The following is a 27,277-nucleotide window of genomic DNA, read 5'->3' on the forward strand; positions in this document are numbered from 1 at the left end:
CCTATAAAAAGTGGGAACGCTAAAAAAAAATAAAAAAAATAAAAAAAAAGTGCATCATGCTTTAATGTTGGTTTTCAGATGTGTTTTTTTCTTAAATAAAAGCAAAGCACCTAAGGGGTTAAAAATGTCCAAAATCTTACATCCAACTCATTACATATAGTTGTTAACCAGCAGCAGAAAAAAAAACAATATTTGTCCAGCAGTTCTCAAAATAAATCACGTAAAATGATTATTGACAAACATTGGAAAGAGAAATATCGAGGAGAAGTTAAAACTTGGCAAACACTGTCGGATATCACCGTGGTTGTCAAAGTCTAATACTTAACACTCCGGCATTAGAAATATTAAATCAGTAAGATTTATTTCAATTAATCTCTGTTTATAAAGTAGTTAGTTTTTTTTCGAAAAATCAATATACTGGAAAAAAAGACCAAATTTTCAGAGAATTTTTTGTTCTGTTAAAATGCCAAATTTTACTTTCGAAGTTACATTATTCACCATTTTTTTTTTACCAAATTCTATAACTTTAATTTAGCTAAAACATTGGATATTTCCGCCAAAAAGATAATACATGCTACAGTTTTCGATATAATCAATACTCTGCTGCTTTTTTCTTTCCGTTAAACATTTCACGTTTTCGACTTACTTTCTTTTTTTTTTTTTTCTTTTTACAAAGAACTTGTAAAAAATAGTGCAACGGGTCAAACAGATGCAAACACAGAAACGATAATAACAAGATTTCATTATATTTAGTGCAAGAAAAAAATTCCAAAAAAACTGTTAATGTCTGAAGGCAGACAGATTTTCCCATTTTTAATTTTTTATTTTTAGAGTCCGCTGGGAAAATAAGGGACTTTCTGGAAAAAGAGAAAAATAAAAAATCGTAAAAAAAGAAATGTTTTTATGCTATTAAATAGTATCCTTGAAAGAAAAAAAAATACTAAAAACTAATTTTAAATCATTGCACTTAAGTGTTTGAAGTTACGTCATTGTCCCTTGCCGTTATGTCCATGGTGCTCGTTTATGCTCTTAAGCTTTTAAAACACAGATGATACTAAAAATTTATATTTTTTTTGTATGGAATAAAAGCATTTACAGGTGAGAACTGTAAAAATGTATTAGATATTTTTTTCTGCTTTCTGAAGTCATTAATATCTCTACTAGTGATCAGTGAATGTGCTGGGATAAGGCGTTATTCAAGCAAGCTCGTGTGCTAGCCCAGTGACTTTGCCGTGCTCGAATACTATGTTCGAGTCCTTGCTGTTGCCTGTCTCATGGCTGTTTGACAGCTGCAACACATGGATGGATTTCCCGTATGTTAGGCAATACCTGCATGTGTTACAACTGTCGAAAAGGCCCAAGACATTCAGCAGCGGCGACTCGAGCATAGCTTGGGTGTGCTCGAATACTATGTTCAAGTCCCCGCTGCTGCATGTTTCGTGGCTGTTTGACAGCTACAAAGCATGGATAGATTTCCTATTTGTTAGGCTATCTCTGCATGTATTACGACTGTTAAAAAAGTTGCGAGACATTCAGCATCGGCGACTCGAGCATAGCTTGGGTGTGCTCGAATACTATGTTTGAGTCCCCGCTGCTGCATGTTTCGTGGCTGTTTGACAGCTACAAAGCATGGATAGATTTCCTATTTGTTAGGCTATCTCTGCATGTATTACGACTGTTGAAAAAGTTGCGAGACATTCAGCATCGGCGACTCAAGCATATCTTGGGTGTGCTCGAATACTATGTTCGAGTCCCTGCTGTTGCATGTCTTGTAGCTGTTCGACAGCTGCAACACATGGATAGACTTCCTGTTTGTTAGGCAATCCTTGCATGTATTACGACTGTTGAAAAAGTTGGGAGACATTCAGCATCGGCGACTCAAGCATATCTTCGGTGTGCTCGAATACTATGTTCGAGTCCCCGAAGCTGCATGTCTTGTGGCTGTTCGACAGCGGCAACACATGGAGTGATTTCCTGTTTGTTAGGCAATCCCTGCATGTGTTGTGACTGTCGGAAAAGCCGCAAGACATTCAGCAGAGGCAACTCGAGCATAGCTTGGGTGTGCTTGAATACTATGTTCGAGTCCCCGCGGTTGCATGTCTCGCGGCTGTTCGACAGCTGCAACACATGGAGAGATTTCCTGTTTGTTAGGCCATCCCTGCATGTGTGTGACTGTCGAAAAAGTCATGAGACATGCAGCCACAGTGACTCGAGCATAGCTTGGGCATGCTCGAATACTATGTTCGAGTCCCCACGGTTGCATGTCTCGTGGCTGTTCAACAAGAGCAACAGATGCAGAGATTGCCTAACAAACATACAACTGCGGAGACTCGACCATAGTATTCGAGCACACCGAGGACACCCGGTTAGCACCCGAGCAGATTACACCTTCTCCCAGCCCGTTCGCTCATCACTAATCTTTACCCGACTGATCAGGAGACGGGACGACAAACGACTAGTGATATGAAATACCTCTTTCATGGTTACTCGAAAACTCAATGTTATGAGGCACGGACTCCACAGATACAAAGTCTCTTCCATCCATACAAATATATCATGCCACCGGAGGAAGAGACCTGAGGTCCTAAATACCCCAGCCGATTATGTCACCAACAGATGAGGCACGAACGCTCATATCTTTTTGTAAAAACTGAAATCTGAAGAGGTGAGAATGGGATATGACAAGTGGGAAAGCACTGACGAGACAAAATTAGCAGGGATGAGAAACAAGGGGTGATAAGGGAGTGGCATTTTCCCTTCACTACCAGAGGGTGTTAAGCAGCGCAGACATTAAAACGTTCTGCCCCCACCTCCCAAAAAAAGCTTTATTTTTTGACATTTTTTTTGTGTTTTTTTTTTTTTTTTAGGTTTTCTGTCGTACGCATTATGTAGAAGGTCCTAGTGTTCCGTGCTTGCTCTGGGGAAGACCTCCTGTAGTCAAGTGTATATAGAGGGTGGGGGTCCGTGTCACAAATCTTTGTTCCATCCGCTCATAGATTTGCAGCTTAGCGGTAATATTAAAGGAACCACGACTGGAAGAAGAAAAAAACAGAGAAAATAGATTTAAAACTTATATTTTCACTCATCAGGCAGGTATCTCAATAATTAAATAGAACAGAATTTTCTTATAAACACATCTTCCTGCAAGACAACTTCTAAAAGCTTTTATTCTTCCTGGAACAGTTGCCACGAATGGTTTTTGCCACAACAGAATCTATTTCATAATTTGCAATTCACTCTGAGCTGGTGAGAGGAGACTATCTGCTACGATGAAATTATTTCAAATTTGCCTTTTTTTCCAGTTTTTTTGTGTTGTTCCAATACACACAAAGGAAACAAACGTGTATAACTGTATAATTTTCTGAAACAATTTATAGGGTGCCAACACTTTCAGTCATGACTGTATAAATAGATGGATAGAGAAATAAAAAAAAAATACTACCACAAAAGGAACACTAAAATACATTTTACATTGCATTCTCCTTTTAATCATAATTTTTGTTAATGTATCGGACGAGGGATTTTTTTCGAGGCAGCATTTTTTGCACTTTGCTTTCAAAGAGTGAAAAACGCTGCAAAAACGCAGCAAAACCTGATATCTACATTATTTGCAGCATTTTTTGCACTTACTCATTGCTTTCAAAGAGTGAAAAATGCTGCAAAAACGCAGAAAAACGGTGAAGTAAGTGACATGCTGCATTTTGCAAATACAAAGCTCTTTGACAAAACAGTCAGGAAAAATAAAACAATGTGTGTGCATGAGATTTCTGAAATTTCTTTGCTGGTATTGTGAAGCGCAGCTGAAAATTTGCATTAAAAAAGGCTGCAAAAACACAATGTGTGGACATAGCCTGAGAGTGTTATGAAATGCATTATTTTATGGGCAAAGATCACTGTACAAGGAGAGGGAGGAGGTGAGTTGTACTCATTAATGGGGTGTCCTGAGTGCGCTCTTTATATACATTGGAAATTCCCACAGACTCTTCCAAAATTTTGTAAAAATTTTCCAAGTGGAATGAAAGCAGTTATAGCGGCAAAGGGAACCAAATCCCTATTAAGGCCTATGGATTTAGCATGGGAGGCCATAAAAACTCCTGAAGATGGAATGTGTAGGGGTCCATATGGTGAATATGTCCAAGATTTCCATTGGAAAGTCCTTCAGATGGAAACCTTGAATGAACCCCTTTTGTGAAAGGATCCTTCAGATGGAAACCTTGAATGAACCCCTTTTGTGAAAGGATCCTTGAGATGGAAACCTTGAATGAACCCCTTTCGTGAATGGATCCTTCGTGGACTGTGTGAGAACTGCGATATTTTTAATATAGTACATTTATAATATGGTAGAACTTTTCAATAAAGAAAGTAACCACATAAATTATTGATAAAACTACACTAAAGAAAAAACAAAATAAACGTTCTTGTAGAGGAATGTTGGACCGTCGCCATCCTCGATAGCAATAGGTACACGTTTGGCAGAAGATCTTACAATAGCGGCATGTATCGTCATGAAGTTTCGTGTTTACTTGTCAACGTCTTATTCATAATGGCAGAAAAAAAAAGTCACTAATGTTGCTGCGTATGTACATATCCGCTCCATAATAACAGTAATCATACCTGCACTAATGGAACCAAAGTTAAGAGGCGCATCAACATTATCTGTCTAACTAACACATAAGTGTGCTGACTGGTGTGAAGATAAATGAAAGGCTCAAAGCAGGTAACACAACATCACTCATCTATGTTACCATGTAGGGTCAACATGGCATTAAAGGGATTGTCTGGCCTAAATTGAGAAGTCTGCATTCGCTCTGTATGTATGACTATATATGCAGTATGCATATTCCTGGCACGGCCTGGCTCCATACAAGTGCATAAAGCGAACTCACGCCCACTGGATGACCGGATGTGATCTCGCTCCATACACTTGCCCACTAGACGGGCTCTGGCTGGGAGCACATATAATGCATATATCACCGATGTTACCAGCTCAGAACCTCCTCGCAGGGCACAGTGCGTGTGTTGGGGGATTCAGAAGTCTGCAGTCACACAGAGTGACTGCAGATTTATCAATTTAGACTGGACAACTTCTTTAAGAAACTGTATATTAAGATGTTATTTCAGTTTTATAAGAGATTATAGCACTTTCGTAATGTCAGAGACAAAGCTTTCCCAAGCGAAACGCGCGTCGGGTGTGTTGGGTTCCTTTTTCTCTGCACTGTTGGTAACATTACCTTTATACTTTTACTCAATGTGTCCATTTATGTATTGCTTGGATGTTCATCTGTGATACCTTGGTCCAATACAACTATAAGGTATTATTGAAGTGGTTTATTGAAGACTTTCTTCTTATACTTATTATTCTATGGGCTTAATTACATATGAGCCTATTATTATAGAAAGATACTTGCACGGATATGTAATTTTTTCTATATATATCGTTTTTGTGGTATAATTTTGTATCCAGGTATACCCACCCTTCTTCCTGTGCTTGTATCACTCTTCCTGTATATCTTGTATTTGCATATATAAATACAGGAGCTTCTCACAAAATTAGAATATCATCAAAAAGTAAATTTATTTCAGTTCTTCAATACAGAAAGTGAAACTCATATATAGAGTCGTTACAAACAGAGTGATCTATTTCAAGTGGTTATTTATGTTAATGTTGATGATTATGGCTTACAGCCAATGAAAATCCAAAAGTCATTATCTCAGTAAATTAGAATACTTTATAGCCCCAAATTATCTTAAAATCTGAAATGTATGTTCAGTAAATGCACTCAATACTTGGTCTTCCCCATGATTGTGGAGCCTAATGAAACAGACTTTCTCCTTCCACTCAACTTTCCATTAATATGCTTGGATACAGCACTCTGTGAAAAGCCAGCTTCTTTAGCAATGACCTTTTGTGGCTTCCCCTCCTTATGGAGTGTGTCAATGACTGCCTTCTGGACATCTGTCACGTCAGCAGTCTTCCCCATGATTGTGGAGCCTACTGAACCAGACTAAGGGACCTTTATAAACTCTTAGGAAGCCTTTGCAGGTATTTTTTGTTAACTATTCTAATTTACTGAGATAATGACTTTTGGGTTTTCATTGGCTGCTAGCCATAATTATCAACATTAACAGAAATAAATACTTGAAATAGATCACTCTGTTTGTAATTACTCTATATATAAGTTTCACTTTTTGTATTGAAGAACTGAAATAAATTAACTTTTTGATGATATTCTAATATTGTGAGAACCACCTGTACATGTTATATTCTCTAATAAGTTTTTAATAATGATGTTTTTTAGCCCTTTCTTGAAAAAAAAAGCTTAATTTGTCAGTGAGAGGTAAGAACAATGTGTTTATAGTGATAGTAAAATATATTTGTATCTCAGTAGATAAAAAAAGATGAAATTTAGAGTACACAGGTTATTGATATCTTTAAAGGAGTTGTCCACTACTAGGATAATCCATTCTTAAACTGAATGTTCGGCCCTGATAAAATAATGAAGCCTATACTCTTCTCCTATGCCGTCATCATTCCTGTGATGTCAGCAGGCGCTCTCCCTGGGGCTCTTGTGCGCTAGTTGTGACATGTGACGCCGGCGCCCAGTCAGAGCTGGTGTCACTGTCTCCGCCTTCGGACAAACTGAACAGGAAGAGGAAGTCAGGGATCAACTGCAGCCCGGACTTCCTCTTCATGTTCAGTTTGTCCGAAGGTGGAGACAGGCATCACGGGTCATTCCACCGCATCACAGCCCCGAGACCGCGGGTGCCGACACCGGTGGAACGGCGCCGGTACGGGAGGTGAGTACAGGCTTTATTATTTTATCGGGGCCGAATATTTAGTTTAAGAAGGAGTCGTCCTAGTAGTGGGCAGCCTCTTTAATGGCAAATTGAAATAATGGTGACAACTAGTAAACTTTCAATACTACCTAGTTCTCTTGATCACTCTCGGTGCTAACGCCATTGACTCCGACTTATCAGAGTTTGCTTTACCAGGCACATTGAGTATAGAAAGCAAAATTGTAGAATTATTCAGCTCTATATATACAAGTACAGCATTGTGCATGAATGATATTTGTAACATCGGGAATGATTTCACATGCTGGTCAGATCGGGGCCAAATTTTACATAGTGAGATGAAATGGATTAAGGATAGCTGGGATTAGTGACTTTGTTGTATTCTATTAGAGGAGCTGCGATTAGTTTATATGGCAAATTATTTGGTAGCTCACAATGAATTGGGGTCGTGCATTATGGATTACAGAGATTAGTCGTCCGTGTGTCTCAGACTAGGCATGATTTGTAGATTACAGATTAGGGAGAGCAGCGATTAGTTGTCGGTGTGTATTACAGATTAGGGGCCGGTACATTCCATGGAGAGCTGCGATTAGTAGACGGCTTATTACGGGTAGGTTACGGGGAGGCGTATAAAGCAAGAGGGAGAGTTATGTTTAGTAAGTGGTGAATTACATATCAGGGAATATCTCTGACTTACTTGAGACTGCTGGGGGAGGTTCAGAAAGTTGCTGTCTCGTGATCCAATTGTGACAAACCTGTTGGACCCGGCGGGGGAAGGCGCTGAGAATGCTACACAACACAATACAGCAACACAATGACACAGCGACACAATGGGATGATGCAAAAAAAAAACAACAAACAAACAAAATAATGGAACAGCGACAATAAAATAGCACAGTAACAAAAGAAGCCAACAAAACCGTGCAATGCGGCAACACCACAGAACAATGTGTGAAGACGGATGGTGGGGCAATTACACACAATGGAACACACGGTGACGGACACATTGTAACACATGCGCACACAATCAGAACACATGGGGAAAAAGAGAGAGAAAGAGATAAGCAATCAGACACAAAACTAATACATCACAACTCCCCCTACACAAACGCACACAGATCTAAATGCACACCTAACACGTGTGTGTACAATTGGTAGTGTGTGTCTCGCTAGGCAGGATACAGATGATTAGGGCATCACGCAATTCAACACAGCCTGCCTAACCTGAGCAGTCTCATCATCAACTCAGCTACATTCATTTTCTATCTTCTAGTAATATTATACCCCAGAGCTGCACTCACTATTCTGCTGGTGGAGTCACATTACTTATCCTGTACTGGATTTTTTTAGCTAACTCCTGCTATACATAAGATATTCCTACATTTAGCATGGTTGCCTAAAACCACCGAGCAGTCTTATACTGCCTCATCTTGCCCGCTGTTGTCCTGGTTTGTGTGATCGGTTCAGCATATGTTTGCTCACTGCATCCCTTTCACCGCAGTTTACAAAAATTTCTAGTGCGTTATAGAAACGTCAGGGCCGAGCCATCGATACAGTTTTATATATTATTTAATGCCTAATGAAGCCTGGATAACTAATAATGGACAGCAGATACACAACTATATGTTTAGAGTCACCTATACCAGCAACAAAATTCCGGACAGTCACTTTGTGGCCAGGATCCCCAATTAGTGAATGAAATCTGACGCATTATTCACACTACTCACACTATATCATTTGGTTATAATTTTTACATCTAGTTTAAAATACCACTCTATTTTTTGGAAGCGTTTTTTTCTGTGTGATAAATGTTATTTTTCTTATTTTATATTGATCCTAAGTATTATACTCCAGAGCTGCACTCACTATTCTGCCATGTAGTCACTGTGTACAAATATTACATTACTTATCCTGTACTAATCCTGACTTACATCCTGTATTATACTCCAGAGCTGCACTCACTATTCTATTGGTGCTGTTGTAAGGGGGTGGCAGGGACCCTCGGTTGCCTTCTCTCTCCTTTATGTTGGGCATGTGCCCCCATGCGGTGTTCTGATACATGGCTATGTATTAACATATTACTACTGTTTTATAATTTTATAATTGTATGTGTACTGTGTGATGTTTACGTTATTTCCTGTCTTTGTATTATATTGCACTGTATTGAACATGATTGGTTCAGGGACAGTAAGAGTTAACAAAAAGGGGCTGGCTTAGCAGCCTGGCCGAAGCAGCATTTCGAAGCAGCTTCTGCAGCAGAGCCTGGGCAGGCTTGCCCGTGGCAGGTTGTGCCCTGCGTTGGGAGCAGAATATACCCCTGGAGGGGACTAGAACACTAGAACACTGCCAAGGACTGCCAGGCAGTGGAAACAGGCACTGGAACTGTGGAAGTGCCCACCGAAGGACTGTTGGCTCTCCGTGTCCATGGGAGAGCTGACTTTGCTGTATTCCTGGATAGGGAAAGTGCAGGAAGTGTTACCTCTATTTTTCCTCATCTGTTACCTCATTCCTTCATCTTTATTAAAGTTCTTTCTACTGTTGAAACAGAAGCTTGACGTGTGGTGCTTTCGGAGGACGCTGTTCCAGTAAGGAGAACAACCATGTGTCAGAGGTAACAGTGCCACAGGACTGGGACTTTGTCTATCTTTTCATGTGCAAGGGGACGGGGTGTTTCTGGACTGTTGCTTATGGACTCGGTCATGACTACCACCCCGTGCCACCTTGTTACATTTGGCGTAGTCTGCAAGATTGAACCCAGCAGCCCTGCAAACCTAAGACTGATAAAGAAGATGCCCGGGATTTGTGAATTGTTGCCCGCCATGAAAGAATTGAAGATGGCAGCTGACAGTGACTTTGAGATGCTGATGGAGAAGACTCCTGATATTTGTGAATTGTAGACCGCCGTAAAAGAATCAAAGATGGAGGCTGCTGAAGATTTAAAGATGGTGCTGACCGCTGCTGAGAAGATGGCGGCCATTGGCGCGAAAGCTAAGGATGGTACTACCTTTCGTGGGCGTCAGGGAAGAACCTTGGTGCCAAAAGGAAGAAAGCCATGTCCCTTATTGAAGAATGCCTGCCCTAAATGGGTGCAGGCGAAGTAGAAGCTGCTGTCCTTCCAGCCTGGTCAGAAGAAATGGGTGGAGCACCAGGAAGTGACTCTGTCCACGAATCGGTGGAGCCCAGAAGAGCAAGATGGCATGTCCGGAAGAGAGATGCCATTACCTGACACAATGCAGAGAAGAAGCATATCTTTCTGCGGTGGCGTCGGCCATCAGGACTGGATGCAAACCGTGGCCCAGGTGGAGACGGGCCTGCGTCTTGAGGCCTGGTGGTTGGAGGAGCAGGAGGAGTGGCACCCATTCCAGCCATTGGACAAGCAGCTGGTGGAGAGTGAGGAGCTCGTTGGACTGGCGGCACCCAGACCGGAACCGGAAGGAGTTCGGAAGACAATGGAGGCTGCCCTGTGGGGGATTGTTGCATTCGTCATCACTGGCACCAGCGGCTGTGCCAGAGGATTGTCACCGGACACAGCGGCAGTGAGTAGAGAGTTCATGCCCGACTGTCCTGTCACCTCAGCCTCTGCTCCACTTCCCGTTGCCCCGCCGTCCTCTCCAGTCGGCATCTCATTTCCTGACTCCACCGTCATCCCCGGTATTGGTGGCACCTGCGTCCTCCCGGTTTGCGCTTGTTCTGTCTGGCACCAGCGGCACGTACGTGGAGGAGCCCCAGGTGCTCATGGCTGGAGAAGCTCGGTGGATCCGAGGTGTCATTAAAGAGAAGAAGCGGCAAGAGCGCCGCATTGTCAAACAACTGCAGCGCCTTGGCGGGGGAACTATGGCTGGACGGATGACCAGCTGTGTGATTCGGCACCTTGATCTTGTGAGGGCATACAGTTTTATCCAGGAGGCCAATACCAGAGCCAAGGTCTGTTAATGCCGGATCCTTTGTTTCCAGAGGTCCCCTTCAGCTGCGGGACCGTGTCACCTTCATCAAGGAGCAGGGGCCCCGAGGGCCATATGCAGTGGCCGTGAGGATGGCCTCCAATCGAGAGGAAGGTCCACGGCCAGAGGCCCAAAGTTGTGAGTGGCCAATTGCAATGGCTGCAGCTCCTGCAGCAGGGCAAGAGGAAGCGGCGCCTGGACAACGTGTGGCGGCCGCAGATGAGTCACTGGAGCCGTCAGCTCTGGGAGCCATGCGGCCACCGCGGGACGGGGTGCAAAGAAGAAGAAATAGTGAAGACTCCTCCAGCGTATCATCATCCCTTGCGTACATTGTAGTACAGGGTCCGCATGCGGCCCACTATACTATTCAGCGGCCGTGTGTTGATTGATGTGGCCCCTTTAAAAAAAAAAGTGTTGTGCTGGTTGCACCATGTTAGAGACTGTTCTGCATCTCTGAAAGGGCAGTGAGCCCAGTACGGCACCAGGACTGAGGTGTCAGGAGTGGCCATCATGGTCATGGCTGAATGATTGCTGTTTTCCCCCTCCTCCAAGTTTATTTGTGCACGGTTGCACAACCCCTGCTGGATCATGGGGCTGAAACCTTACGAGGGTTGATTGTTATAAACTGTATGTGTAGCTGATGCAAAGACTGAACTGTTTTAGCTAGGAACTTTGACCAATTTTAACCCTAGACTAGCCCCCTGTTAAACGCAGCGCACAAATATGTTGGTGGGCCGGTGGTCTGGTCAAAGGAGGGAGGGGGGAAGCAAATCAGGAGGACCCAAGGAGTGAGCCGGGTCAGGAGTATGGGTACTGCGTTAAATGGCCATCAGGCCCGTATGTTTACAGGAGTCCCAGGAATCTGGAGATCAGAGTCAGATGGACCCCTTTAAGAGACTAAGTATGTTTTTATGGACTATATTACTTTTCTTGTTTTGGGAGCCATTATGGTTGGGGACAACTATATTTTAAGAGGGAGGGTTGTACGGAGGTGGCAGAGACCCTTGGTTGTCTCCTCTCTCCTTTATGTTGGGCACATGCCCCCATGCGGTGTTCTGATAGTTTGGCTATGTATTAAGATATATTGCTACTGTTTTATGATTGTATGTGTACTGTGTGATGTTTACGTTATTTCCTGTCTTTGTATTGTATTGCACTGTATTGAACATGATTAGTTCAGGGACAGTAAGAGTTAACAAAAAGGGTCTGGGTTAGCAGCCTGGAAGAAGAAGCAATTTCTTGCTTCTGCAGCAGAGCCTGGGCAGGCTTGCCCATGGCAGGTTGTGCGCTAGTGTTGGGAGCAGAATATACCCCCTGAGGGGACTAGAACACTAGGGCACGGCCAAGGACTGCCGGGCAGTGGGAACTGTGGAAGTGCCCACCGAAGGACTGTTGACTCTCCGCGTCCTTGGGAGTGCTGACATTGCTGCATTTCTGGATAGGGAAAGTGCCGGAAGTTTTACCTAAATTTTTCCCTCATCTGTCACCTCATTCCCTCATCTTTATTAAAGTTCTTTCCACTGTTGGAACCGAAGCGTGACGTGTGGTGCATCCGGAGGATGCCATTCCAGTAAGGAGAACAACCATGTGTCAGAGGTAACTGTGCCACAGGGCTGGGACTTTGTCTATCTTTTCATGTGCAAGGGGCTGGGGTGTTTCTGGACTGTTGGTTATGGACTTATTCATGACTACCACCCTGTGCCACCTTGTTACACAGTCACTGTGTACATACATTACATTACTGATCCTGTACTGATCCTGAGCTACATCTGTATTATACGCCAGAGCTGCACTTACTATTCTGCTGGTGCCGTCACTGTGTACATACATTACATTAGTGATCCTATACTGATCCTGAGTTACATCCTGTATTATATTCCAGAGCTGCACTCACTATTCTGCTGGTGGAGTCACTGTGCACATACATTACATTACTTATCCTGAGTTACATCCTGTATTATACTCCAGAGCTGTACTCACTATTCTGCTGGTCCAGTCACTGTGTACATACATTACATTACTGATCCTGAGTTACATCCTGTATTATACTCCAGAGCTGTACTCACTATTCTGCTGGTACAGTCACTGTGTACATACATTACATTACTTATCCTGAGTTACATCCTGTATTATACTCCAGAGCTGTACTCACTATTCTGCTGGTGGAGTCACTGTGCACATACATTACATTACTTATCCTGAGTTACATCCTGTATTATACTCCAGAGCTGTACTCACTATTCTGCTGGTGCAGTCACTGTGTACATACATTACATTACTTATCCTATACTGATCCTGAGTTACATCCTGTGTATGTATAGGCCTGTAATTGACATCATAGGTAGACCACAACTATGAGAGTCAAAATGAGAAAACAAATCCAGAAAATCACCTTGTCTGATTTATTTAGCAAATTATATTGGAAAATAAGTATTTGGTCATTAACAAAAGTTCATCTCAATATTTTGTTACATATCCTTTGTTGGCAATGACAGAGGTCAAACGTTTTCTTTAAGTCTTCACAAGGTTGGCGCACACTGTTGGGGGTATGTTGGCCCATTCCTCCATGCAGATCTCCTCTAGAGCAGTGATGTTTTGGGCCTGTCGCTGGGCAACATGGACTTTCAACTCCCTCCAACAGTTTTCTATGGGGTTAAGATCTGGAGACTGCCTAGGCCACGTTTCATCTTCAATGCCCTTGTTGATGGAAGGAGGGTTGCACTCACAATCTGACGATATATTGCCACATTCATTTTTTCATGCCCCAAAGCATGATGTTGCCACCCCCATGCTTCACAGAAGGTGTGATGTTCTTTGGATGCAACTCAGCATTCTGTCTCCTCCAAACATGACGAGTTTTGTTTCTACCAAACAGTTCTACTTTGGTCTCATCAGACCATATGACATTCTCCCAATACTCTTATGGATAATCCAAATGTTCTATAGCAAAATACAGATGGGCCCGGACATGTACTGGCTTAAGCAGGGGGACACGTCTGGCACTGCAGGATCTGAGTCCCTGGCGGCGTAGTGTGTTACTGATGGTAGCCTTTGTTACAGTGGTCCCAGCTCTATGCAGGTCATTCACTAGATCCCCCCGAGTGGTTCTGGGAATTTTGCTCACCATTGTTGTGATAATTTTGACCCCACAGGGTGAGGTTTTGCGTGGAGCCCCAGATCGAGGGAGATTATCAGTTGTCTTGTATGTTTTCCATTTTCTTATTATTGCTCCCACAGTTGATTTCATCACACCAAGCTGCTGGCCTATTGCAGATTCAGTCTTCCCAGCCTGGTGCAGGGCTACAATTTTGTTTCTGGTGTCCTTCGACATCTCTTTGGTCTTCACTGCAGCGCCCCAGAGTCCTGGTCGTTGCAGTACTGTCGCTCCGCCACTAAGGGGAGTGATGGTACATCTGATGGCACTAAAGGAGTTCACCTGACCAGGTATCACAGTCACACATTACACTTCACACTCTGGCCACCAGGGGGAGCAAAGGGTTCTATGTATTAGGCCACTCCTCACACTCTGGTAAAACTGGGGGTTGGATAGGAAGTTAGGGAGAAGCTGACTGGGTTTTGCCCAGGTAACATCTAGTGAGAGAAGAGGTTGCTTGGGAAGATTCAGGGGGGTCCCTGTCAGGGGTGGAATCCTGACAGAGGCCTAGCACAAGGACAGATCATTACGGAGCCGTGCCTGCACCTCATTGCGGCAGCATCTTAAGAAAGGACATGAAGCGAAGTATACTGTGGAGAAGTGAGAAACGAGATCACAGCACAAAGGCGATAGAACCAGAAGGAGTCGTGCCCCGAGATCGGCAACATCCTACTGAGGCGCGTAGCCGGCGGCCGGAACGCCGAGGAAGTATTGGGCTCTACGCATTACTTCAAACCAACGGCAGGGCAGTTAATTTTCGGTTGGCTGCCTCACCTAAATCACCTAATGGAGAGGGGTGTCTCTAGGGTCCCTATAAAATAACTCCAGGCCTACCCCGTCATACGGGTGCGTCCTATCCATATCATCTGGGGGACGGAGAGAAAGAACAGAAACATACACGACAGTTGTGAGGACTATCCCGTGGTGCTCAGCAGGGAGGTACTACAACACCCAGGCGCTAGTAGGTAGGCACTGATTTCCACCTGCAAAGGGAACTCTGGAGGTGCCTTCGGACCGGCCGGTCTCAGCCAGCCCTGTTAGCAGTGCTCTGGATTGTGGATGCCGAAGCCTTCAGTAAAGAGGTAAAGAGACTGCAACCCTGTGTCCTCGTTATTTACCGCGACCTACACCACCACCTACACCTTTTATTGGGCGCCCCTTAGCAGGACCACGGACCGGGTCGGGCCACCGTGACATCCTCAGAACCGAGAGACCCGGTACCGAGTACCCCGTCGTCCTGCGTCTGGGGGCTGCTCCATTCACCATAGTGGAGTTTGGAGTGTGACTGTTCGAGGTTGTGGACAGGGGTCTTTTATACTGATAACAAGTTCAAACAGGAGCCATTACTACAGGTAATGAGTGGAGGACAGAGGAGCCTCTTAAAGAAGAGGTTACAGGTCTGTGAGAGCCAGAAATCTTGCATGTTTTTAGGTGACCAAATACTTATTTTCCACCATAATTTGCTAAATAAATCTTGCCAAGTCAGACAAGGTGATTTTCTGGATTTGTTTTCTCATTTTGACTCACATAGTTGTGGTCTATCTATGATGTCAATTACAGGCCTCTCTCATCTTTTTAAGTGGGAGAACTGGCACAATTGGTCGCTGACTAAATAATTTTTTTCCCAACTGTACATTACATTACTGATCCTGAGTTACATCCTGTATTATACTCCAGAGCTGCACTCACTATTCTGCTGGTGGAGTCACTGGGTACATACATTACATTACTGATCCTGTACTGATCCTGTATTATACTCCAGAGCTGCACTCAATATTCTGCTGGTGCAGTCACTGTGTACATACATTACATTACTAATCCTGTACTGATCCTGTGTTACATCCTGTATTATATTCCAGAGCTGCACTCACTATTCTGCTGGTGCAGTCACTGTGTACATACATTAAATTTCTGATCCTGTATTGATCCTGGGTTACATCCTGTATTATACGCCAGAGCTGCACTCACTATTCTGCTGGTGCAGTCACTGTGTACATACATTACATTACTGATCCGGTGTTACCTCCTGTATTATACTCCAGAGCTGCACTCACTATTCTGCTGGTGCAGTCACTGTGTACATATACTACATTACTGATCCTGAGTTACATCCTGTATTATACTCCAGAGCTGCACTCACTATTCTGCTGGTGCAGTCACTGTGTAGATAAATTACGTTACTGATCCTGAGTTACATCATGTATTATAACCCAGAGCTGCACTCACTATTCTGCTGGTGCAGTCACTGTGTACATACATTACATTACTGATCCTGAGTTACATCTTGTATTATACCCCAGAGCTGCACTCACTATTCTGCTGGTGCAGTCACTGTGTACATACATTACATTACTGACCCTGAGTTACATCCTGTATTATACTCCAGAGCTGCACTCACTATTCTGCTGGTGCAGTCACTGTGTACATACATTACATTACTGATCCGGAGTTACCTCCTGTATTATACCCCAGAGCTGCACTCACTCATTTGCTAATAAGTAAATTAAATGTATTATATTCTTGCTGCTTTGACAATGTTCCAATGTTCAGAACCTGATTCATTTCTTGCCCGACGTCGGCTCAGTGTTTCCTCTGCGGATTAGGATTCTGAGAATTATAATCTTTATCTTAATCTGATGGAGGAAACCTGGTATATGAGCTGCTTGCATCATCATTGATGATACTGTAAGATTAGTGGTGAGGTGCACACCGAGGGGCCACAATACGTACACCCCATAATCAGGAGCCTCGCACGTCATCGCTCCCTATCATCAAGACCTACGTGAATAATGCCGATTTTCATAAATCAGACGCTTTGTTTTTAAAGTAAAGGTGATTAAAAATTTTTATCCACACTGATAGAAAACAAATAAAAACTATATACACAACGCGTTTCAGCTGTTTGGAGCCTTCTTCAGGTGTTTATCAATACAAATACACCTGAAGAAGATTCCAAACAGTCGAAACGCGTTCATCTAACACATCGCCACTTAGTAAATCTGTAAAAACTACGAGTCTCAGTTATTAAAAAAAGAAAAAAAAATGCCCAATAGAAAAACTTAATTTGATGCCTATAGCAAACAACAGCAGAGTTTTCATTTTTTTACAGTTTAGGAAGAGAAACCTGATTCCTATGGGCAAAACCAGAAACATTTACTATTAGAAGCTTTTCATAAAGGACGCCCGGTGTTAGCAAATGTGTCTACTACTGGGCAAATTAATTTGACTTACAAAAAATGTTTTTTTTAAATCTATGTGATGTTATTATCGTTCTGAATGTTTTACTTTACTAATTAAATACTTCATTGATGGAATTAATGGTAACTAGCTCTCATTAATAATGAGTATATTAATTAGATGACAAGGGCTATGCTCAACTTTGGAAGCGATTTGGAGGGTATTCTCTATCTGACAGATACAGTAGGTGATATCTTCAATACTTGAGAATACCCTTTTTCATTAATGGAAGCTTACTTTAATTGAAAAAAGATGTACCAAATAAAATATATACAGGCGCTTCTCACAAAATTAGAATATCATCAAAAAGGTTAATTTATTTCAGTTCTTCAATACAAAAAGTGAAACTCATATTATATAGAGTCATTATGCACAGAGTGATCTATTTCACATGGTTATTTCTGTTAATGTTGATGATTATGGCTTACAGCCAATGAAAACCCAAAAGTCATTATCCCAGTAAATTAGAATACTTTATAACACCAGCTTGAAAAATGATTTTAAAATCCTAATTGTTGGCCTACTGAAATGTATGTTCAGTAAATGCCCTCAATACTTCTCCTTTTGCATCAATTACTGCATCAATGCGGCGTGGCAGGGAGGCGATCAGCCTATGGCACTGCTGAGGGGTTATGGAAGCCCAGGTTGCTTTGATAGCAGCCTTCAGCTCATCTGCATTGTTGGGTCTGGTGTCTCATCTTCCTCCTGACAATATCCCATGGATTCTCTATGGGGTTAAGGTCAGGCGAGTTTGCTGGACAATCAAGCCCAGTGATACTATTGTTTGTACACCAGGTATTGGTACTTTTGGCAGTGTGGACAGGGGCCAAGTCCTGCTGGAGAATGACATTTCCATCTACAAAAAGCTTGTCGGCAGAGGGAAGCATGAAGTGCTCTAACATGTCCTGGTAGACGGCTGTGCTGACTTTGGTCTTGATAAAACACAGTGGACCTACACCAGCAGATGGCATGGCTCCCCAAACCATCACTGATTGTGGAGACTTCACACTAGACCTCAAGCAGCTTGGATTGTGGCCTCTCCACTCTTCCTCCAGACTCTGGGACCTTGATTTCCAAATGAAATGCAAAATTTACTTTCATCTGAACACAACACCTTTGACCACTGAGCAACAGTCTGGTTCTTTTCCTCCTTGGCCCAGGTAAGACGCTTCTGGCTTTGTCTATTGGTCATGAGTGGCTGACACAAGGAATGCATTACTCATAGCTCATGTTCTGGATACGTCTGTGTGTGGTGGCTCTAGAAGCAATGACTCCAGCAGCAGTCCACTCCTTGTAAATCTCCCCCAAATTTTTGAATGGTCTTTTCTTAACAATCCTTTCCATGCTGCGGTTATCCCGGTTGCTTGTGCACCTTTTTCTACCACACTTTTTCCTTCCACAACTTTCCATTAATATGCTTGGATACAGCACTTCCAGCTTCTTTAGCAATGACCTTTTGTGGCTTCCTCTCCTTGTGGAGTGTGTCAATGACTGACTTCTGGACATCTGTCACGTCAGCAGTCTTCCCCATGATTGTGGAGCTACTGAAACAGACTAAGGGACCTTATTAAACGCTTAGGAAGCCTTTGCAGGTGTTTTTTTTTGTTAATTCTAATATACTGAGATAATGACTTTTGGCTTTTCATTGGCTGTAAGCCATAATCATCAACATTAACAGAAATAAACACTTGAAATAGATCACTCTGTAATGACTATTAAATATTTGAGTGTCACTTCTTGTATTGAAGAACTGAAATAAATTAATTTTATGATGATATTCTAATTTTGTGAGAAGCACTTGTATATATTTTATCTGGCATATGGGAAAGAAATGGAAAGCGTTTTTTTTTTATCTGACATAAAATAAGTTTAAGGTTGCATGTCTCGCGGCTGGACACAACACATGCAGGGATTTCCTGCTTGTTAGGCAATCACCGCATGTGTTCCGGCTGTCGAACAGCAGCGAGACATGCACCAGCGGGGACTCGAGTATATTTTTCGAGCACGCCGAAGACACTTAATTATGACTAGAGCATGCTCAGATAACACCTTATCCCAGCACGCTCGCTCATTGAATATGTCTGCTACTGACTTCTATTAGGGCTTAATGTAAACATATGTCGTGTTACAATAAAAGAGAATTGCTGCTGCGTAACACTTGTCGCCGTGTAGTCCCGCCTTAGATGAAACGTCCCTCCATATGTATTTTAGTTTGAACAATTGAATTAAAAAAAGTTTAGTCAACTATGATACATGTATACAAAAGAGATACTTTTGGCACACAAACAAAACTATTCAAACCCAAATTATGTTTATGAGCAAAATGTACAAACTTTCTGCTGTTATAAAGGAATCAAACAAGAACAATGTAAATAGCTCAGCACAATTGATATAACAAGTGGTTTCTACGAATTCGCAGCAAAATGCCACTTTTAGTTATTTTCATATAACCGGACGTTTTGACCTCCAGTTTACTAATTGTTTGGGGTTTTTTGTTGCAATTTTCTTGGTCAAGTCCCACCAAATTTTTTTTAATGTGGTTCAAGTCAGGCAATTGTGAAGGCCACTTCTTCTGAAACTAAACCTTGGAGTACTTTGAGGGATGTTTGTTATTATTGTCGCGTTGGAAGGTTCAAGGATGCCTAAGCCTCTTCACAGGAGGCAAGATGTTTTCTTCCAGCATTTTTTGATGCTTGATTGAATCCAGTTTTTCCCTCACAGGCTGTAGGTTTACAGTGTCAGAGGAAGCAAAGCAACTCCAGAGAATTACCGAGCGACTGCTGTGCTTTACTGTACTCATCACTGATCCACCCCCATGATTCACTGTAGGCATCACTGAGCCTCCACCATGCTTCACTAGTCATCACCGAGTCATTGTTGTGCTCCACTCTAGTCATCACCGAACCATTGTTGTGATCCAGTCTAGTCATTGCCAAGTTTCCATGCTTTAATGTAGGCATCAGCAAGAAACTGCCATTATTCAATGTAGACATCACCGAGCCAACACCATTGACTGTAGGTACCATGGAGCCACTGCCATGCTTCGCTGTAAGCATCATTAATCTGCCACTATGTCACTATAGGCATCACTGAGCCACAGCTGTTCTTCACTGTAAGCATAACCGAGCCACTGCAATTCTTCACTCTAGAGATCACCAAGCCACCTCTATGATTTACTGTAGGTATCACGGAGCCTCCTCCATGCTTCACTGTGGATATCATCAAACCACCATCATAATTTACTGTTGACATTACCAAGCCACCATTGCACTTAATTTTAGGCATTATCGAGCCACCACCATGCTTCACTGTAGGTAGTGTGTGTTTTTTTAAGTGCATGCTTCATTTTTTCCTCTTCCTGACATTCCGCTGATTTAAAGACCCCAAATGTTGAAGGTTTTTCATCTCTCAACAGAACAGAATCCCAAACTTCTGTGACTTAACTATTTGATTCTCAGCATATTGTAACTGACTTTTTTTTGGCTTTCTGGTATGTATACGTAAGTCTTGGAATTTGGTCAAAGAGACCTTTAAAGTTTAGTGTGTGACTTACTGTGAAAACGAACACCATTGTCTGCTGTTACCATATCTTGCTGCAGCTTTTGCAGTCACTTGTGGGGGTTTTTGCAAGATGCCTCTTCAAGAATCTGGTGACAGCTTTCTTTCTCTGCTTTCCTGGTAGTGTAGCCAGTGTTCATTTAACTATGAACTTGTGAACGCTGCTTGCAGCCATATTTCTAGAAACTTTCAAAGCGTTTGTATGTTTTTGTATCATTATACGGATATATACATACTTTTTGGAGCACTCTCTTTACAACTCAACAATTTTAGTGTACCAGAGGCCATTGCCCATGCGAAATAGGCTAAGATTCCATCATATACATCATGTATATAGCAAGTCATAACAGCCAGAGGGGCAGCTGGTCATACCAGCCAGAGGGGCTCTTCTAAGTATTAAAGACGTTTGTCATTAATGATGTTAATAATTCTGAGTCTACTCATTAAAAATGTCATTTTGTGGCTATTTTGGAGAAACCATTTGTTATATTATCTTTTGTTGAGCTATTTCCATTGTTATTGTTTGATTGGATGTCGTATGTCAGAATAGAAGTGATATTAAAAAAATGACTTTCACGCTTTACTGTACACAAAAGTGATTAATACATTTATGTTTGTAGATCTACATTATTAATAATAATAATAATAATAATAATAATAATATTTTTTTCTTTTTTGTTCAGAAAGCAATTGTGTATGTGACGATTTTGGTAATTAAAGGGTTTTGGGTTCTTTTTTTTCTGCTACAACATTGCCTTACAAGTTGTCCTTTCTGATTTTTCTTTTTAAATCTACCACGTCGATTCGATATCTTGCACTAGTGAAGGCTGTTTTGCTTCATGAAAGTTGCAATATATAGGTCCTATATTTTTCTCAATATATGGGTACTATATGTGCCATGTAAAACAATTCTGCATAACTGTTGCTTATATGACGGGAGTGAATACATCAATGCCTTCCATTTTTAGATGCAGTGTTGTACTCTGTAGTGCAGTATTTATTCCCCCCACGCCATAAGCTCCCTAGTTGTACTGTTTTATCTTGATTTTGCTAATCTTGGTACACATCAACTTACATTACCGCATCTTAAAAAAGAACCTTAAACCAAGTCAAAAGTGTTCAGGTTTTACTCTTAATCTATTTGCGCTAAATATTTAGCTTTTTTCTTTTTTAAAATCGGACATACGGTTCCAGAGATACGGCACTTTTATTCAGTGCTACTTCTTCTGGTCTTTACAAAGGGGGCGTGGCTCACAGGGTAATTATGCAGAGGAGCGTTAAGACACGCCCCAGAGGATCCTGTTTGTCACACCACTATAAAGACCCATATCTCTGGAACCGTATGGCGGATTTTAAAGAAACAAAAAATGGAATACTCAAAAGGAGCAGCGGGAATAAAATAACTGCTCACTTTTGACCTTTTGACAGGTCCTCTATAAATATGCTCCCTCTTTCCTGTCCTAAAATTGCCATTATATTTCTGATCTCCCTCCTAGTATCAAAACCATTGGAGCAGCTGGAGATAGGGGTTATTTCTTTTTTGTATGTGGGCATTTAGGGTGATTAATTTCACTTACAGGGTGATGCTGGTGCTGACAGTCCTCCTTCTGGGACAATGTTGTTGCTGGTGACAGGTTTTGTGTCTGGCAGGGAAAGGGGGACAGGCCTGGCCACAGGTGCGGGGGGTGGCAGCAAAAAGGAACCCGACATTTTCCCCTGGGCCCCGCTGCTGGGCTGCGGACAACATAAATAACAAACGAGAGTAAACGGAGCTCATGATGGCCCCTCGCCCGCACACTCCCTAATCCATCCTATGCCCAAAAACTGCGGGAAGCCGTGGGAACAAAAATGTAAAAACGTGAAATTAAAAAATAAAAATTATATTAAAAAAAATGTGTTTTTTTTTATCCTTTCACTAGAAATCTAACAATATTCACAAATAACTCCTACATAAATACATTCTGTCATTTCTTTTACCAGAGCAGTAAACCCAAAGCAGAAAATGAAATCTGTTTACAAATGGAAATATATAGAAAAATAAATGGCAAATAGATGATTGACAACATGAAGCAAGTAGTAAAAAAAAATAAAAAAAATAAAATAAATGAAATAAAACTGTGATTGAAAAGCGCCACAGGTTTTCTGGATAAGAAGAAGAGCTGACAATCTTAGTTTTTTGTAATATGGGGAGATCTTATACATAAACGTGTTAGTGATAAATGCCTTGTACAGCACCCCGAGCTCTATAAACTGTATACAACACAAAATAACAAAATTTCCCATACAAGCCATGTATACCATATAAAGCAAAGAGAAGAACCATTACTGAACCATAAGACGTGTGAGAATGCTTTACAGCTCTGTAAGTTATGACGGAGTGCACACGTGTTTGTTAGGCAATTCCTGCATATGTTGCGCCTGTCGAGACATGGAGCCGTGGGAACTCGAACATGGTATTCGAGCACACTGAAGTCACTCGGTTAGCACTCGAGCATGCTCGGATAACACCTTATCCAAGCATGTTCGCTCATCACGAGTTCTGAGGTATGCACGTAACTAAGTGCAAAAATGAAAAAAAAAAAATAAGGGTGTGTTCTACGTACTGTATATGCCAATTAATCGGTTTATTATTTTGCTCATTTTTCATTGTGGAGTGGTCCCTGCACTAATAGATGGGATAGATGTATTTATACGGCTCCTATTTTCAATCATTTATCGCAAATGTGCAGGCTGGTTTATAAGATGATCATAATGGCATACACATAGCCTACTGATATTAATATGGTTGATGGTATGTGCACATGTTGGATATTTCTGCACTAAAAACGCTGTAGTTTACAGAACATGCAAAATGAATGAGATTTGTGAATTTTCATTCACACGATGCTTATTTATTTTCCTTGCAGGTTCAAATATGTCATTTTTTCAGCATTTTTCACCAATCCAAATGAATAAGTTAAAAAATGCAGAAAAAACGCACATATTACACAACTTGTGCATATACCCTAAGTGTATTGCTATCGTGTTGCTAAAATAATGATTTTCTTATGACATTCATATGATGCTGAAACTACAGTGCTTTGAAAAATTATTCATGCCCCGCGTACTTTTCCAGTTTTTCATGTTACACCCGCAAATTTAAAAAAATTTATTATATTGTGATTTTATGTGATGCCAACAGAAAGTAACAAGTATTTGTGAAGTGTAAAATAAAGGATACAGGGTTATCTAATTATTTCAAAAATATAAATCTGAAAATTGTGACGTGCATTTTTATTCATGCCCCTGTAGTCTGATACCCCTTAAATAAAATCCTGAGAGATAAATTACCTCCAGATGTCACATTATTAGTAAACTGTATGTAATTTATTCTCAGTATAACTACAGCTGATGGCCTCAGAGGTTTGTTTGAGAACATAAATGATCCAACAGCATCATGAAAACCAAGGAGCTCACCAGACAGGTCAGGGATAAAGTTGTGGAGAAGAGTAAAGCAAGGTTAGGTTGTAAAAAATAGCCCAAGCTCTGAATATCTCACAGAGCACCATTCAAAAATCATCCAAAAGTGAAAACCTACCAAGACATGGTCGTCCACTTTAACAGTCATCTCAAGCAAAGAGAGCATTTACTAGAGAAGCAGCCATGACCAATTGAATAGTGTAAATCACAGCATACATGGCCCGGTCACAGTCCAGACCTAAATCCCAGTGAGACTCTGTGACGAGACTTGAAAATTACTGTTCACAGACGCCTCCTTCCAACTTCACTGAGCGAGTGTGCAAAGAAGAAGAGGCAAAAATGTCACCTGTAGATGTGCAAAGCTGGTAGAGACCGACCCCAAAAGACTGCAGCAGCAATTACAGCGAGAGGTGGTCCTACAAAGTATTGACTCAAGGGGGCTGAATACAAATGCACGTCACAATTTTCAGATTAATTTTTTAAAAATATTTAGAAAACCCTGTATCATTTCCTTTACACCTCACAATGTAACATGAAAAAATGTGGAAAAGTTCTCGGGGTCTGAATACTTTTTCGGGGCAATGAATACCAATTTTAGACTAGGGCTACAAAGCACCTAAGATTTGTGCACATTGCCAAGTAGTAGATGTGCTGTGACCCAGAAATTGTCACAACACACAAGCCAGAAATCTGAATCTGCTGTTCAGCCTTCATTAGGTTGCAATGTATCCCATAAACCATGTAGCCCTATCCTTACAAGGCAGGAAAACAGCAGCCAAAAATTAGCATTCGATATTGACTTCAATCAATATACCATAGCTTATGATTAAACTTTTCTTTAAATAAAAATGACACAAAGAGGCTAATTCATCAAGAACTTTATGCTGGAAAACTGGGGTAGAAAAGCCACAAAGTTTTGTGCAACACAGTTTTGCAAAAAATGTTGCGACTTTCTTTTTCTTTTTTGTGCTAGCTCTATCAGCGTTTTGTGGCCAGACAGGATCACTGTAATTTCCACCCTATGGCACCCTGTGCCATATTCATTGAGCCCCCCCCCAAAGTCTGCCGCTTTTTTCCATTTTACACTTCATCAATCCATTGCAGAATTAGTCACATTTGTTATTTTTGGAGCACAATATATGAAATCTCTGCTTGCAGTGCAATTGGACGAGTCTTCTCTGGGGGTGTGTTTTTTCTCCCCTCTACTCCAAACACTAGCAATCACAGCTTGTCAGCTGATCTAACTGATCTCGGGGGGGGGGGGTGTTTCTCACCTCTATCCTAGACACTACCAATCACAGCTTGGCAGCCGATCTAGATGATCTTCGGGGGCGTGTTTTTTCTCCCACTACATCCTAGACACTACCAATCACAGCTTGACTGCTGATTTAGATGATCTCTGAAGGCATGTTCTTTCTCCCCTCTATCCCAGACTCTACCAATCACAGCTTGGCATCTGATCTACCTGATCTCTGGGGGCGTGTTCTTTCTCCCCTCTATCCAAGACACTACCAATCACAGCTTGACAGCTAATCTAGCTGATCTCTGGGGGCGTGTTCTTTCTCCCCTGTATCCCAGACACTACCAATCACAGCTTGGCAGCTGATCTAGCATTCTCAGCTGTGTTTGGCTGCATCTGGGAGGGATAAAAGCACACGCCTCCAGAGAAGACTGATGTGGGGCAGCACTGTGGCGCAGTGGATAGCACAGCAGCCTTGCAGTGCTGGAGTCCTGGGTTCAAGCCCCACTAAGGACAACATCTGCAAAGAGTTTGTATGTTCTCTCTGTGTTTGCGTGGGTTTCCTCCAGGCACTCCGGTTTCCTCCCACATTCCAAAGACATACTGATAGGGAATTTAGATTGTGAGCCCCAACGGGGACAGTGACGATAATGTGTGCAAACTGTAAAGCGCTGCGGAATATGTTAGCGCTATATAAAAATAAAGATTATTATTTATTAAAGATGTGAATATCTCTGCAATGGAGTGGCACAGCACAAAGCAGAAAAAAACAGCCCGATCAGGGGAGCTCAATGATATTTCCAAGTTGTTTATTTCATTTTTTTGTCCAAGAGTCATATGTCTTGACAAATTCCCACATAGTTTTCTTTAATGAAATGTGGAAGGATTTTATAAAAATAAAACTAATAAATTAAGATTATATAGTGTTTTTCTTTTGTAATCACAAAAACAATGAAAACTTATTTATATCATGTCAGAAATAAAGATATAATTTGACGCTGTTAAATGGTAAAAAAAAAACATGAAACAATTTTTTACTGGGAATTGTAAAAAAATAAAATGTTTGAGAAATAATTAAAACAACTGCATGTGTGTACACACTTTTACTGATATTACCTCTTGCCCCTCTTACCAATTCCTTGCACTTGTCATGTATAGAAAATTTGAAGTCCGTATTCTGTCTGTGTAAATCTCATTATTAGTAACTTAATAACCAGAGGGTGCTACTCACCTGCCCTGCTCCCTGCCCAGAGGTGTCTGAACAGACAAACTGGACAAACTCTTTGAGGGAGTCCTGGCTATGGTGATGATGATGATAGCGTATTGTTGGGTGGGTAAAGTAGGGGCTGGATTGCTGGATAATGGACGTTGAAGGGAAGTGTATAGTAGATGCTGATGCCCGGGGACTCCCTGTAGAGGAAACAAGATTTTGATTGCTTAAAGACATAGTGTTAACAAAAGAATATCACATTTGTTGTGACTTTTGGGGACAATTTTTGTTTTTACTCAAATACATATATGTGTGGCTTAAAAAAATTTTTTTGCAATCGGATTTCATTAAAAATTTTGCCCCGTCTGCCTTCTACAGCCTTTATGTTGTACTGGCTATTACTGGCTGCAGAATAAGCTAAGTGAAAATCCATTAGCGAGCTCGTTCTGACAGTCTTATGGGACAGTTTTGTAGAAGTGCGAATAAAAGTCAAAAAGTGCAAATTTTTTAACAAGATCTAATTGCAAAAATTAATTTTAGCCCCAAATGGAAAAAAATATGTTCCCAGAGGTGGATTTTTCATTTTTGCTCTTTCTTTTTTTTTCCACTTTCTTTTTCCAAGAGTCATAACTTTTTTTTAATTTTTCCATCAATAGGGCTGTGTGAGAGCTTGTTTTTGCTTG

General features: G+C 41.6%; 1 protein-coding gene across 1 annotated transcript in view; it reads right to left on the reverse strand.

The window, feature by feature from the left end:
• Positions 1-670: 670 nt before the first annotated feature.
• NFIX (nuclear factor I X) overlaps positions 671-27,277 on the reverse strand; it is a 146,707-nt gene continuing 120,100 nt past the window's right edge. Inside the window, exons 10-14 of the mRNA XM_077261945.1 lie at positions 26,616-26,794; positions 22,263-22,419; positions 7,493-7,584; positions 1,619-3,032; positions 671-1,454 (exon numbers count right to left, since the gene is read on the reverse strand). Coding sequence (XP_077118060.1) covers positions 3,018-3,032; positions 7,493-7,584; positions 22,263-22,419; positions 26,616-26,794 — 443 coding nt within the window. The 3' untranslated portion in view covers positions 671-1,454; positions 1,619-3,017. The remainder of the gene's footprint in view (positions 1,455-1,618; positions 3,033-7,492; positions 7,585-22,262; positions 22,420-26,615; positions 26,795-27,277) is intronic.

This window comes from Ranitomeya variabilis, chromosome 5 (genome assembly GCF_051348905.1).
Source record: "Ranitomeya variabilis isolate aRanVar5 chromosome 5, aRanVar5.hap1, whole genome shotgun sequence".
Classification (NCBI taxonomy): domain Eukaryota; kingdom Metazoa; phylum Chordata; class Amphibia; order Anura; family Dendrobatidae; genus Ranitomeya; species Ranitomeya variabilis.